This window comes from Orcinus orca, chromosome 8, assembly GCF_937001465.1.
Source record: "Orcinus orca chromosome 8, mOrcOrc1.1, whole genome shotgun sequence".
NCBI classification, from domain to species: Eukaryota; Metazoa; Chordata; class Mammalia; order Artiodactyla; family Delphinidae; genus Orcinus; species Orcinus orca.
In genome coordinates, this window is record NC_064566.1 from 42,837,775 (window position 1) to 42,853,363 (window position 15,589).

General features: G+C 47.3%; 1 protein-coding gene across 13 annotated transcripts in view; it reads right to left on the reverse strand.

Moving 5' to 3' along the window:
• TEAD1 (TEA domain transcription factor 1) overlaps positions 1 to 15,589 on the reverse strand; it is a 262,180-nt gene that overhangs the window by 50,912 nt on the left and 195,679 nt on the right. For 11 of the 13 annotated variants that reach the window (XM_004279174.3, XM_049713805.1, XM_049713802.1 and 8 more), the window contains 4 exons: positions 7,181 to 7,315; positions 6,018 to 6,064; positions 5,050 to 5,111; positions 3,959 to 4,083 (listed from right to left, as the gene is read on the reverse strand). In XM_004279174.3, the coding sequence (XP_004279222.1) occupies positions 3,959 to 4,083; positions 5,050 to 5,111; positions 6,018 to 6,064; positions 7,181 to 7,315 (369 nt within the window). Of the gene's footprint in view, positions 1 to 3,825; positions 3,897 to 3,958; positions 4,084 to 5,049; positions 5,112 to 6,017; positions 6,065 to 7,180; positions 7,316 to 8,093; positions 15,064 to 15,589 lie in introns of those variants that run through there. The other 2 variants (XM_049713806.1, XM_049713801.1) reach the window with 2 other exon arrangements.

A 15,589-nucleotide genomic window follows, 5' to 3' on the forward strand; every position in this document is an offset into this window, starting at 1 on the left:
GATTAGTCTTCCCTTAGCTCCTTGTAGATTATGGCTGGCTACAGGTACACACATCAGATACAAATGGACCCGAGAACCTTTGGTTACAGGTCTCAGGATATGGAATCGACAGACCTGGATCTGAATCCCATTTCCAATGTCAGCTGGCTGCCTAATACTGGGCAGGCTATGTCATAGGGTTGCGTAAGACAGTGCTGGCTATCACCAGTACTACTGCTGGTAGGGGTGGCAGAATTGTGAAGCATCTTTAGTGGTAGCAGGTGACACGTGGTAAACTGAAGAGTGAATTTCCAGCATGGCTGGGACTAAAAGAGGTGGCTGACTAACTGAAATGGGGGAGAATTCACAAGATTACTTAAAACAAGCATTCTGGCAAGTCTCAAGCACCAGCCTCTCCAGTTATGTAATATGTGCTTCATTTTGCAAACATAAGGTGCTGTTACAATGAACATGTAAAGGCCCTTGAGGTCCAAGGTCACACTGAAAAAACATGTAGCATGTGAATGGTTTCTTTGGCTTTCAGACTTCCAGCTACAGGAAAATTTAAAGCCATCGAAAAGAAACTCACCTGGTACATTTAAACAAATTTGGATATACTACCCTTAAAATTTAACATCAAACATTAAGCATGTTAATTTGATAAGGAAGCCAACGAAGTGACAAATAATTAAAGGTCCTAAACAAATTCAACTTGGGATTCTGCAAATCTTTGTCTACATACAGACATGTACACACATTTCCCCCTACGTCTTTGCAATGGCTTGGGTTCACTGGAATCATGGGTCTATGGGTAGTGCTGGCAAAAACCAAGCAAATAAATTAATGAGCTTGGTGCAGTGTGATTCTTTTTCATCCCTATCACAGCCCTATGAGGTAGGTAATTCTATTTCTTTCTATAGAAGAGGCTTGGAGAGATCGTTAGTCAATGGCTGTGGGCAGGTCTGAACCCTTTTCTGCCTGTATTGTCGCCCAAGAGGAATTAAGGCACACTTGGGGAGCAACAAAGCCAAGAGGAGAATCTAGTTTGCCTGGTCCTCGGTCCAGGGTGGTCTCCCTTAAGTCCCTCCTACTCTGGAAATTCACTCTCTAGTTTACCACATCTGTCACCATTAAAGTCACGTGTTAGAGACTAAGCTAAAGAGGCAAACCTGTTCATTCATCAGTGAAAGGTCAAATCTAGTTGAACCGTTCAGATTCTTTTTTTTTGAATTTTATTTATTTTTTTATACAGCAGGTTCTTATTAGTTATCCATCTTATACATATTAGTGTATATATGTCAATCAAAAGCTCCCAATTCATCCTACCCACCCCTCTCCGCCACTTTCCCCCCTTGGTGTCCACATGTTTGTTCTCTACATCTGTGTCTCAATTTCTGCCTTGCCAACTGCGAACCGTTCAGAGTCTTCAGTGTAATCCTGAACATACATGAAACAAGTATCTCTAGACTCTATTCCAAGGACTTGGTGGGCCCTGCCTTTCTAAGCTAGTCACCAGCTTTCACCTCCTGCTTTATCTACAACAGAGTCATCGCCCCTCGAGTGCTCTTCTCCCTTACTCGTCCCTGCCCATATCGATGCTCTACCTTTTGGCATGAGGGCTGCTTCCTTGACGAAGCCTACCCGGTTCCCTGTCCCTCATTCACAGCATCCAGTGTTCTCCCTCCCCAGCGGTCACCACACTTTGCAGTGGCCTCATGTGTGACTATCGCCTCATGTGCCTCCCCCACTAGACGTCACCCCCACCCCCCACCCCCGCCAAGGGCAGAGTCAGTGGCTGGCTGTGCAGCACTGGGCCGGCCCCTCCTCGGTACAGCGCCCTGAACATGCAAGTGCTCATAAATGTTTATAGAATGGACTGAATGAATCTGCCGGTGATTCACAGTGTGAAGCCCAATTAACACCAACAACAGGAAAAAGAGGAACTGGTCATCCTGGGCCCCAACAGGTCCATAACTAAGGAGGACAGTTACAACATGAGGGGGCTGCCATAGTCTTTTTAAATTAAAAAAACAAAAAAATTGTTTCTTTTTTTGGTGATAAAACATTATATTGAGTCTTGTAACAAGGATAACAACTAACATCTTGGGACTTCTGCTTCCCAATGTCTTGGAGTTCTATTCCTTAAAAAAATGGTCAGAAGCAAAGAGAGAGATTTGCTGATACAGGAGATACACAGGCTGAAAACACAATCCAAGAGACCTTCACAATTGGTGGTGGTTCACAGTAGTGAAGAGAGTACATGGAAACGGAAGATCTGAACTCCTGGTCCTCCTGCTTATTGGCTAAATATCCTAAGTCATTTAATGTGCCTGGGCCTCAGTTTCTTCATCTGTACAATGGGGAAAAAAAGAATGCAGTTCACCAGCAGCACGTTGAGGACAAAATAAAATAACCAATGACAATGTACTCTGCGAGCAATGAGGTGTCATACAAACACAAGTTACAGAAAGCAGAAGCACAATCTGGGCCAAAAGCCCAGTCTTCAGCCAAAGAACCATCTACACTTCTCAGACAGAAGAGGAAGAAAAGGAAGGTAATCTTTTTGGTTGTTTATTTCAATGCTCCCGCAGACAGGGATTTAAGCTCTCACCATCACCCTTCTTGTAAAGCCACTCAGACACTAGAGAAGAGGATCCAGGTGGCCTTCTCTTCCCTGTTCTCAATAATCTCATTTTCCTTGACCTGCCTCAATGGGCCCAATGACCTACTCTACATCTCCTTCTTCATTTTTTCCTAATTTTGGAGCAGGCTCTAGTTTTCCACCAGCTCCCAGCATTCACAATTCATAGACAGAAATGTCAGGGGGCCACACGTGGGTTCCCGAGTCTCCACTCTGGTGACGGCTGGCGGAAACCCCTCTACCTGTGGGTTCTCCCCCATCCTACCATCAGAGGCTTTCCAGCGAGCCAAAGTACAAACACTCCCAGGAGAGGTCACCTCCAGATGTCTGTATCCAAGTTACTTACAACAGACGGTGAACTCATTCATGATGATTTTTCCTGGTAACAGAATGACAGCAAGGCGGCAAATACCCGGAGAGCATGGCACCTGTGTGCTTTTGGTAGCCCCCGAGATCAGCAGGGTGGGGTGAGGTACAAATTAGGGAAAGGAGTTGGTAAAGCTCCCAAAGACAAACTCATGATTTCTTTAGTTTTTGCCTTGGGCTCACCCACACACAGATGCAGTGCTCATAATCACAGCCAAGGAGTGGGAGGGAAGACAGGGTCTCAGGCTTGTCGGGTGGGAAAGAAGGGAGGCTCACATATGCAGGGGAAATGGTGGGCCTGGCTGAGAAACAGGGGGATGACGGGCACTAGATGGGGCAGGGAAATGGGAAGGAAGAAAAGCGACAAATAGAGTCCAGATGCCAATGTTCTTGGCATTTATGGTATTATAATGCATCACATTCCACTTCAAATTACTTAAGTACTACTCTGTACTTCTTGCTATCTTGAGAAGACACAGCTCTGAAAAGAAGTATAGAATAATGGCTAAACGTTTAGGCTTGAGTTTTAAAGACATGAGTTGGAATCTCTAATCCGTAACTCTGTGGCTATAGGGAAATTACTTAACCTCTCTGTTTTCTCGTGTACCACAGAGCACCTACCCTCATGGGGTTCTGTGAGGGTTAAATGTGATCCTATCTACAAGCTTTGCACAGAGCACCAGCCACGGGGCAGGGCTCAGAACACGTTACATTTCACCACGTGCAAGAAGAGCCCGTTAAGGTCCTTCGCTACAGCTCCAGCAATCCTTGGAGTTCGCAGCCCACAGCACCATAACCATTTAGCTCTGAAGTTCCACATATTTTGTCAACAGAAATACCTTTTCTCTTAATTGAAGGGCTGTTCCGCTATCCTCCACCAGGTCTGCTTCACACAGGTTACCTGTCAGGCCTGAGGGCAGGGAAAGAGGGGCAAACCCTGGGTTCAGGACACACCTCTCTGGGCACACTCACCGAGTCTGGGTCTCGCTGCTGTTCGAGGAAAGCTGAGAACTCCACCAGGCGGAGTTTGGTTGTGCCAATGGAGCGGCCCTGCCAGGCCGGGACCGAGGGAGCTGGGGCTGACGCAGGCTCAAACCCTGAAATACCGATCGATCGTCACCTTCAACCTGGCCGCTCACCTCCCCTCGGGCCTCAGGCCAACCCCGGGGCAGGGCCCTACCAGGAGGAAAGGCCAACAGGCCCGTCCACCAGAGTCAGGGGTGGAGCTGAGCCAGGCAGTGGTGGGCTCTGGTGGAGGAGCCCAGAGGCAGGGCCAGCCGGAGAAGCGCAATGCACGTGGCGGCTCTTTCTAAAGCCGGCGCCAGCTCAGGTTAAGGGCTGTGGCGTGAGGACACCTAATCCTGGGCAAAGGGGCCTCGCTGGGGACCACGACAAGAGTGACGAAGAGTGGAAGCAGGTGCTGGCAAAGATCTCCTGTGAGACAGGAAAGACAGGCAACAAAGACCTCCTGTGCTCAACCATCTCCTTCCCTAAGACTGCAGTCACCAGCACTGTGGAATACTCTCTTGGAATGCTCCGTGGTGTTGGAGCAGAGGGTGACGAGCGAATGCACGGCAGCCTGGGGAGTCTCTAACGGAGAGAGTCCCACTGAGCCTCTGCACCTGCGTGCGGCGGGAGGCAGGCAGGCCGGCTGGGTCCCCGGTTTCTGGCTGGGCTTCCTTTAAAAAAGCGTGCTCGGAATTGAAACGCACTTCTCTGAGAAAGGGTGAGTAAAACCCTATCTGCCCTCAAGACTGGGACTGCCCCACATGGCCTGTTTATGATGAGGGAAGAACCACAGGAACTTCCCCTTCCAAGGATGACCCAGGGTCCTGAGTGAAAGTGATCAGGCTTCCTGTTTCTTTAAAAGCCCATGAGAAGAGCTCTCTAGAGATGACCCAGGCGAATCAGGACCTGGGAGGGGACACCCCCCTGACCCTCCTGAGCTCCGGGCTAACCCTGCCTTAAGGAGGGTGCCGGCGAGAAGGGGGCGTCCATGGCTCTGCAAGTGAGGGAGGGTGTGCAGCTGTGGAACAAAGCAAGAGGGTCCCGCAGAGACTCACCTGGAATGGGGGCTGTGACCGCTGGCTGGATAGGGTAGGCCTGCTGCACAAAGGGCTTGACGCTGGAGACAGAGGACGGAGAAGAGTCAGAAACCACGACTGCAGCAGCGGCTACTTCCCAGGCCTGGCCTTGGCCTCCCAGGGCTAGGGACCCACCTGGGGGCCTCGCCACCGTAAGGTTCCCTGTCTGCAGGCGGTAGCACAGCCCAGGCAGACCTCTGCCAAGACAGAGACCCAGGTATGCTGTCCATTTGAGACGGGCCAGCAGGCTGCTGGGGACCAAACCACCAAGCCTCATGCCAGTTCTGGGGGACAAGCTGGACAGACGTCAGCCTGCCTTGCACATGCTGTGATATCTACCTCTGAACCTCTCCTCTGATCCCTGCAGAGACCGAGGTCAGTGGTCACCATCTCCAGGCAAGGGATTGGGACGTTTCAGGCTCTCCTTCTCTGGGCCAAATAGCTCTAGTTCTTTTGAGAATACATGGGCAGGAGTTCCTTTCTGCTTTTATCCCTAGACTGCCCTTATCTTCCAGCTTACTGAGCTTGCTTCCCTCGCCCTCAAAGCATCAGTAGGACTTTCTATTAGCTGCCCCCACTACAGGGAAAGCCGGAATAAAATGGGCTATAGGATCACCTCCACTGCCCTCTCTCAAGCAAGCACTTCCAGGAGGACCCCAGGCTCTGCCCCCCAAAGCCATGAAGGGATGGAGCCCCTCCTCCTGTTGCCAGCTGCATGACCACTAATACTTAAGGTGGGAGTGAGGTGTTTACACGTCTCCCGGATCTGAGCAGTCTCTTTCCTGCTATTGGCCTCAGTAGATAACAATAGGGGATGACTTTGGTGATCTCAGGTTAATTCTCCCTTCTCCTCCAAGCCTGCAGGCAGTCTGATGCCAGGAAACCTCTACCCGGGGTGGGCTGTGACCAGCCCCTAGTTGTCACTGCTGGCCCCTCCTCAAACTTACTCTTGTGAGGATCCAGGCTGTCCTGTTTGTATCATTCCCGGCCAGAACTGGAAGGCAAAATGCAAAAAGCTTCAGGGTTATGATGCTCAGGATGTCTGTGCACTGTAATCTTTGCTAAAGACAGTGGGTTCAGATCATCCACCAGCTGCAAAGTGACCTTCCCTAAATGCAGATATGGTCGCTGCCCTGCAGAAGATTGCAACCTACAGCTCCCTCTGGCTTTTCTTCCAGAAAATCTCCTGGACGGCAGGGACTAGGCAGCAGCTCTTCAGCGTTCACCTGACACCCAACTGAAATCTGGGTGCACTGCAGAGGGTTCAAAAATATCTCATCTGACTGCTTTACCCATGTGCCTACCCACCCTTCTCCTCCTCCCTCCATTCTGAAATGTTTCCTGTGTAACATGTGCCTCCACAGCTCCCAGCACCGGGGAGAGGACACAGCTCAGAACGAGAGGCCAGGAGCTCGGAGCAGCAGCAGAAACGCCTCCTTTGCTGTGAGCTTTCCTGAGCTTTCTGGTGCCCGCTGACTGGAGGCCTGCTGGAAAGGCAGTAGGATGTCAAGGGAGTCAGAGAGCCCTGGGTATGAGTCCTGACATCGCTAACCATGTGATTACGATCAAGTCACCCAAACTCCTGTTTTGTTACTAATTAACTCCAGTTTTCTCATCTGTAAAATGGCAATAACAGTAAGAGGCATTTAAGATTATTTTGAGGATTTAATGAGATCATAACATTAAGCTTCTCAGCCCTTGGCAGGTGCAAAATGAAAATGATAATAGAATACTTCTGTCCCTTTAGGAGTCAGTTGCCATAAAGTGACCCTGAGGACACAGGAACAGAGACCAAGGGCCAGGATTAAAATGATAGAGCTGAAGAGGCAGATAACAACCTGGAAGGGCACCAAAAAAGTGATACTTAATTCCATGTCTTCAGGGACTAAGCTCCTTCCCTCTCCTTCTCCCTCTCTTACTCTCCCCCTCTCCCGCGCTCCATGCTTTCTTTCACCATTTTGCACTCAGCAACAGGGCGCCACAAAATGGTCCTTACCCTCTCTTACACCTGACCCAATTAACAAGAAGTGCCAGGTGGATGGCTCTGTGCTTGGCCACGTGGACCCCATGCACTCAGGGCCCATCATTGTGGATCCACCTCATGACTTACCCCCGGCGCCCCTGGGAAGGTGGGGCGTGGGATCCCTGGCAGCCCCAGCTTGTTGTGAATGGCAGTGGCTGATACGATCTGGGCTGACGACATGGCGGCCATGTGCTGCAGGGCCTTATCCTTTGCAGTCTGATCCTTGAAGGTGACAGTGACACACAGAATTAATACACAACACATGGCTACCGGGCAGCTTAAACAGGCACAGCCACGAGCACAGGGACTAAAATACAGTGCCACAAAAAAGGCCAAAAAAGCAAACATGCACAGATAAATAAACACAGCCAGAAGGCTAAAAACACACTCAACCTACTGTAACTCTGAACATTTACTGAGAACACCCAGTAGCAAGGTTTAAAAAGAAAAAAAAATTTTAGTCCATTTTCCAACAGAATGGGAAGCCTCTGAGAAGAGTGGACAACGTATTTATTTTTCCAGCTTCCAAAGGGAGATGTCTCCAATTACTTAACAGACTCAAGGAGAGGGGGAAAAAAGGCCCTGCTTTCAAGCACACAGATGGGGAGGAGGGTGAGAGAAGAGGCGTGGTTGTGGATCTGGGGTAGGACCATCACAGAGTGCTGGGAGGCCCGTCTGTGTGCTCGGCCTGGGAGCCCTGGCAGACACCTGGTGGGGAGGCTCAGAAGCAGCGGGGCGGCGGGGCGATGAGGCAGGGCGATGACGGGGCCAAGCAGCATGCTGGCGGGGGGCATGCTTTCTCAGGTATCCCCGCCTGGGTCAAAGGCTAGACGGGTTCTTTCTATACCCAAGGACACAGGGGATGCTACCAGGTAAGTGGTTTCCCCTTTTCCTAAAAGGGTCTTTCCTAAAAAAGCCAAGGCTGAGAACACATAGCTAGCCAAAAAGTCTGCCAAGCACAGCTAAAGTACAGAATACTCGATTTGGTGAAAATACTTACCATGCTTGTTACCTGGATACAACAATAAACAATTTGTTAAAAGGATTGCGTTACAAAGGCAGGGTTATTTTTCTTCTTAGTTAAAAAATATATACGTATACAAACACATGACACTTGGGTACAATAAAATGCGTAGGAGCGTGGGGTTTTTTTTTTTTCACATTTTAGGAGAAATGTGTGACCCAGGTAACTATCTAAAGGGCAATTATCAACGACCGCAACTCCCAACTCCTTTGAGCTGGTTCTGAGGCTTCCCCAGTACAGATGGAGAAATGGTCAGGCCCCTGGTGTGGGACAGGCCCTGATGGTGGGGGCAGGGCTTCACACTCAGTAAACATGTCAAGGGTCCTGGCTGCTTGCACAAGGTCTATGCAAGCTATCCCAGGCCCAGACTCCATCAAAACAGGAACAAAATGGTGACATCAGAGTAAAAAGAGCACTCTCCCCAGCTGTCATTCAGAGTTCAGACAGAGAGTGAAGGTCAAGGGAAGCTTCAGGCTAAGACACTGAGTACCAGCTGAGAGGTGGCTTCAATGTTTACAGATTTACCCAAAGGTGATGAATAAACATGCTGAGGCGCCAAAGGCAAGGCCAAAAGGGGGGGGGGGGAAATCAAAGCCTACAAGACAAGTACTAGAGGGTTCTAAGGAAGATCAATCAGGTGCTCCCAAGGTAGGGACGCCACTTTGCCCCATAACTGCCAGGAGCACCGTGTGAATTTTCAAAACGCTTAAATTAACCCTTGAAAAGGAGCCTAACGTTTGCATAAAATTTTATATTTCATACACTTCTCTGGCTCTCAACTGAAAAAACGAGCCTCATCTAACAGCTATTCGGGGATACACATGGTCATAATGAGTATCTGTAAGGGCACTGCTGCAGCTGAATGACACCAGGAGGGCTCTGGAGGCCTGCAGGATTATTGGTCCCCAGAGACTGAAGTGATGCCTTTGCTGCCTCTGGTCAGATGGCATTCTTCGAGTTGAAGTTCCATTTGCTAATCTGCTGAACGTTCTATCCCGAAGCCAGCTTTCTCAGGTCACCTTTTTTTAAAGGCCTGAAACATTTCAGACACTGAGATCCCAGGAAAAAAGGCAAATATTGAAGTCAGTGGAATTTTATGATAAACTGACCGTGTGTGTGCAAATGCCCTACAGCCAAACTGGGCCTGACACGTACAAACCTCAGTGCGCGTCAGTCTACCCTTAGCTGGTCCTGCAGTTCCACCTGCCACCTGCCCCGCCATCCCCTCAGAGGGTAACCCTGGTATAAGGAACAGGAAACCTGGCTCAGTCACACTTCCTTCCTTCTCTGTCAAGAGCACCTTGACATCAATACAAGCTCATGGGTTTCTCTTTGGACCAGTCCCTTTGGACCCCAGCCCCCAAGTCATGTAACCCTTAATAAAATGATTAACAGTACCCTCAAGGAAACCGAAGGAATGGCATAGGTATAACCACAGGTGCCTTCCCCAGCGAGCTACAAGCCTTACAACCTGTCCAGGGCCCAGGCGGGGGGAGCTGAGAAAATGGCAGCCCAGGCTGCTTGTCTGCCTGGCCGATGCAGACTGTGCAGAATAACTACAAAAGAGCTGTGGGCTTGGCTCTATTCCAAGAGTACGTCATGGGGCCTCTCTCGGACCTGAGACTTCTGTGTTTATGAAATGCTGATGACAGGGGCGGTTCTGCTTGCCCAAATACAAAGTGCGTCTGTGCACACTTGGGTGCAGTGACCAGGAATCATTAAGTCCAGGTCCACATGGAAATAAGTACCTACATCTCCACAACCCACTCTTACTCTATTAGAGTTGCTTGAGATGTTTCCCTTTGCTAGGCTGATTGAAAAGTTCTTCAAAACGTTCACGAAAGTTTGATACTTTTCTTTTCTAACAGGGTAATCAGTCAATGAGGAAAGGAGAAAAGTCACCACCTTTGCCATTTATGTCACATAGCTCCAGACACTTCAGAATACGGTCTTTTTCTTTTGTTAAATAAAGTCAGGTTTGACTCTCTTATTACCCAGCATTCCACCAGGTACCCAAATGAAAACAGAAGTTCAGAAGCAGAAGAGCAAGTCAACTGCTGCGAGCACACCAACTTGCTCTATGCCAGTAAAAGGCGTACGTGCTGGGGAGTCTGGAGACCTGGTTCCAAACCTGCCCTCCACCTGACATTAATGGGCTGTATTACCTTGGGCAAATCACCTAACACTCTAATTTTCTTCAACTACAAAGGAAAGAGTTGTACTTTATTTTCTAAAGGTCTTCTGATTCTAAAAGTATTCATAGCTGTGAGTTTGACATCCATTATAAGCAAATACATCTTAATACATATAGCTGAAAAACCACTAGTGAAAAGACAGCAGGATGTTAAAATTTGGGCAGTTCTTGGCCACCTGTCCTAATAGAGAGAAAGCCAAGTGCAGAGAGAAAATTTTATCTAAAGTAGAGGTTCTTTCTGCACTTGACCTACCTATTTGAGAATAGGCAATTTCCTACAAATGGACTAAAATGTCTACACCAGTTATTTCTTACTTTTTTTAGTGGTGACATTCTGAGTACTCACTTAATTTTATAACATCTCCCCTCTACCTATGATATACGATGGAAAATTAAAAATTTGTTTAAAATCTAAAGTAACCCTGCAGATAATAAGCACCACCAGGGAGATCTCGAAATCAGAACTGAGAGACTGGCTATAGGCCTACTTATTCTGAAATGGGAGTACACCTAGCTGAGAGATTTCAATTGAAGGATGTCTAAATTGTCATTTTCAGCCTAGAGATACATGCCTGGCTTTGAAGAAATTATAACTCTCAGTGTCAGACCTGACTAAACGGCATCTCTGTGTCATTCTAGTCTAATATCCTGGACTTTTAAACGTTCCACCCTATCATCACCACTTACCCCCAGAATAAAGGGGGGTGTGGGTGGGGGTGTCGCTAATCCATCCAAACAACAGTAGCTTAAGTAAAATCAAAAATATATGCTACATTTGTACACCACATTAATTTTATTCTAAGATGTTTTCACACTAATATTTCTGAGATGTGGAAGAGATTTACAAAGGATGAGCACATTGTTTTATCTTGAAAAACTGTTATTAAGTCAATACTGAGTTATCGTCTATGATGTCTTAGATTACAGAAAATACTGAGTGTATGCATGTGTACATACGAGTATGCACGAGGAAAAATGTGTCCTAGGAAAAAGCGTGGACAACTTCATATTCACTCCTTTTTACTGATTTTAAGCCCTTCTATTCCTAAGATTATAAAGAATGAGGCCATAAAAAGCCAAAGTGGGGAAAGAAAAGGCATATCTCCCTTATCCAACCAAACCCAAACTCAAACCCACAACCTGGAATGTGGAAAATATTTATGGAGCAGGAAACATGGGTCTAAGACTGTTGATGGAGTGCTAAGAACAAACAGCCCATGTGACCTGAGACTGAGGGCAGACGAAGCACTCCAAGGCAGGGTGCACGTCTCAGTACCCACTCGACTCTCTTCCTGCCCCATTCCTGGCATACCGCGCTGTCAACGGCCTCACTACCTCTGCCACGCGGGGTCCAGCAGGCCATGGCAGACATAAACTTCTCAGCCTGAAGCCTTTCAAACTGTTATTGTTACTAAGTAAACAGGCTTTCATATTTCATGAAGCAGAGCAAGGCTGCCACTACAACTCTGGGATCAGCTGACTACCTTCTTCTTGCTGCTGAAATGTACACAATGTTTGGAAAATGTCTTCAGGTGATATCCATGACAGGAAGGCAGCCTATCACAGATGCACATGGCTGGAGTGGTGCGCTCTTCAAACTCAGGGAGATTTTATGAATCAGTCTCTGGAAAGTAGGGGACTCTTGTTCCCCCCTCTGTTTTCTCAGCTTTTAAATATTCTGGGGAATCAATTATCTCATAATTTTTAGGCATTAATCATAAACACATTTTAAAGATAATATAAAATGGCGCATGCTCGCATGTACTATATTATAGTGGCTACATATGAAATCTGAATGAACAGCATACTAAATCAATATACTCCTGCTTATTCAGGGGCCATCATTTCAGAATTTAAAGACTCCAATCTAATTTCTTCATATGGAAGCCCACCAATACATCAGGAAAAATATGTACAGTCAAAAATAAAAAAGACCATGGATACAAAAACTTCGGATAGCTATTAAGTGTTCTTCTCCAAATATACTTCTCTCAGCAATATAAAAATATAGCACATGAGAGGAAAGATAGCAATTTGCTTGCAAAATCACTTTTTCAGAAAAAGACAAAACAATACTTTCCTAAGAAGTAATTTTGCAGATGTTGTTTCTAATCTTGCACTATGTGGATTCACATGACCTCTGCAATTATTAGCAGTAGCCCTTAAGCAGATAAACATCATAAGAGTCTATGATGGCTTGGAGAAAGGATGGAGGGCACTTGAATTTTTCTAGCCATGATCTCTAATTTGCTTATTATTAGAGAAAGCAGGAGTAAATACAAAAGGGCCTATTTCAGGCGGGCAATGGCTAATGCCAAGGAGAGAAGGCCCATTCATGCTTCTCCTGACTTGACATGTAATGAGTAGCAATTAATTCATCTTATTGTATTTCCAAATGCCAAAAACTCCATTCACATCAAAGAAAAATTTTTCAAGGCTTTTACCATTGTCCATTTTTAAATGTACTGTTCTATATTTAGTAGTTTATAATTGTCAATAGTGTTTCCTTTAATTCTCATCTGGGGCTCAGCATCATAAAGGACTGCAGACAAGGATCTGTGATTTGTAGGTGTGCCTGATGACTCTCTACCAGGAAGCCTGGGATTTAGGTCTGCTAATGCCAGGTCTGGGTGTTGGGGAGAAGGCACCCACTAACTTTAGCCCCTTTCTCCGTGAGGGACAGTAAGAGGCAGGAGGCAAATCTCCCTTGAAAAGCCAGAAAGTACCAGCTCCCACCACTCATCTTCTCTGTTTCATTCGAACAGGCAGACACAATGAAAACAGGGCTCGGTTGAGGGAGACGATGCAAAAGCATCTCGAGTTAGGGCAATGAGCCCTCATCCTCTACCAGCGAGCACTCTGTAAGGAGGCAGCATGACAACACAGCTTGCTTGGGCTGTGGTGCCAGATAGCCCTGGGATCCAGTTCAGACTGGTGACCCTGGGTGAGCCCCTTAGCCACTGCAAGCCTCTGCATCCTCACTTGCAAAGTGACGACAACACTCACCTTCAAGAGTGCTTTGAGAACCACATCAACCACTCTGAGCACACAGTGCCCACAGCCTCGCCATTCTGTGGACGTGCCATCTATGGGGCCCACATGACCGACCATCCAGGCTCAAGTCACTGGAGAGCTGAAATGCTTAGGAGCCCTGGTCCTGAGTACATACCTCTGGGCTCAATGTGATTGAGCACTGTTTATATTGGAGGCCAGTTAACAATGGGATTTCCCTAGGAAGGGATAAAAATGTAGAATGAGGCTGTTTCTGTTGTCTTTAAAGAGAAAATCCAGACCTGGCTCAGCTGACATAGAAAGGTAAATGTATTCAGTCTCCTAGTTTACACTGTAAGTTCTGTATCATCACACCGTTGATGAGAGGTTCTAATTCCACCACATCCAAGCACAAGAACTTAACTGCCTCCAGTTTTGGTTTTAACCCAGCTAAATTTAAAAAAAGGTAATGAAAATATTGCTGAGGAGAAAGAGTACATGTCATGAATGCAAAAGAACTCCTTGAAGTTTGGGAGATGCCAGGAAAGGCGGTGTATCATTTCCCAAATCCTGCAGCAAGGCCAAGTGCCTTGGTGCTGGCATTGAGACAAAGGAGGTGGTTGTTTCGGGCTTCTTTTGCCTTGTGTACTGTTAACAGTCAACGCCTGAACGAGCAAAGTGGCTCAGAAGGCCATGGGGAGCACCACTGGATGAAGTGCAGCGTGTCTTCCCCGTGGACAGGCCCATTCCTGGATAGAATCAGTGGTGACACAGCCAGGATTCAGCAGTGTAGATGCAGCAAAGCCACAGCAAAGTTCTTGAACTCCTCAAGAGAATTAAATCAACAATTTGAACTTTAAGCTCTCTGCTTACTGGAAGGAATGGCAGGTTGGAAAGAATGGCCTGCTCAGAAATCAAATCACAAAGGCCACCAGGGCGAGAACGAAGAAAATGGCCCCGGGGAGCACATGGAGCTCGTAAATTAGTCACCAACGACTGGACACAATCAGAGAAGCTCAGGCTTTTTTCTGCTCTACTGGGATGATGCAATGTCAGCAAGTACAGGCTTTTCTTCAATACAATCCAGAGCTTGACATGAATATGTCTATTGCCTAAGATGTATTCCTGCTGAGGTTAGGGCAGAACAAAGACTTCCTTTACTCTTAGCACTGTCTGGACTCATGCACTCACCAAAACACACCCCAAACCAGAAGCGGCCTGGTCCACCTTCAGGGGAAGATGAGGACAGTCCACAACGATGAGGACAGTCCACAGTGTGGTGGTGGCCTGCAGAGCTTGGCTGTGGCTCTCACAGGCCTCTGAAGCCAGCAAGTAAAGGACCACCTTTTTGCTGCTATCAGGGAAAGGAGGCCTCTGGGCGGGGACTGGACAACCTCCCAGGACAAACGAACATACAGAGACTCAGAGCAGGAAACTCTAAGTAGGAACTCTGAGTAGGAAAGAAGAGACTGTTTATAGCGCACAGAGAACATTTCTGCAGTCTTTCTACATGCTGGGATAATAAATCCATGGAGCTTAAAAAAAAAAGCAAAAACAGTTAAAGACCTTTTGATGAATTAATGGTGAGTGAAATAATTCAAGGTACAGAATCATGTCTAGTTGCAGGCCAGGCCTCAGTCTGTACCACACAAAGTCTTCTCAGACAGGCTGCTGCCTCTCACTGCTCAACTGCAGATTCCAATGAGGGGATAAACTAGGGAACAGGGGGAGATGGAAGATAACACATGAAACCAGCATGGGCAAAACACATGAAACCAGCATGGGCAACACTGCTGTAGACCCAGCTGGTGACACAAGGTCCAAGGGAGATTTCTGAGTCAGCATCTGTGGAATTCCTCAATGCATGTTCCATAGACCTATAAGCCACCTGCATGCTGTAACTGCACGGATCCATCTTCTACTTTATAACTAGAACCAGGCACCTGAAGAGTGGTGGGCCAAAAGGATCTTGTCTGGGCAGGGGCCAAACATGTGGTCCTCCCATCACAGAGAAATGACTCTGTTCTAGACCAGCGGTTATCACACTCTGACTTGTCTTTTAGACATTTTAGTCAAGAAAATTAAAAAAAAAATAAAAGTATATATTTGATGTCCAATATTCTGGCACTCTGGCCACAAATGCCTTGCAGTTCCAATCCATCTTAGGGCTTCTGAATCTCACCTGCACTCTGCTGGCCCCTTCACCCTTTTCCCTACTGCCCCAGTCTCCCTCCTGATGGTTCCTGGTCTCTTCACATCGTTCCTTGACCTCTTCAACTATCCCCTA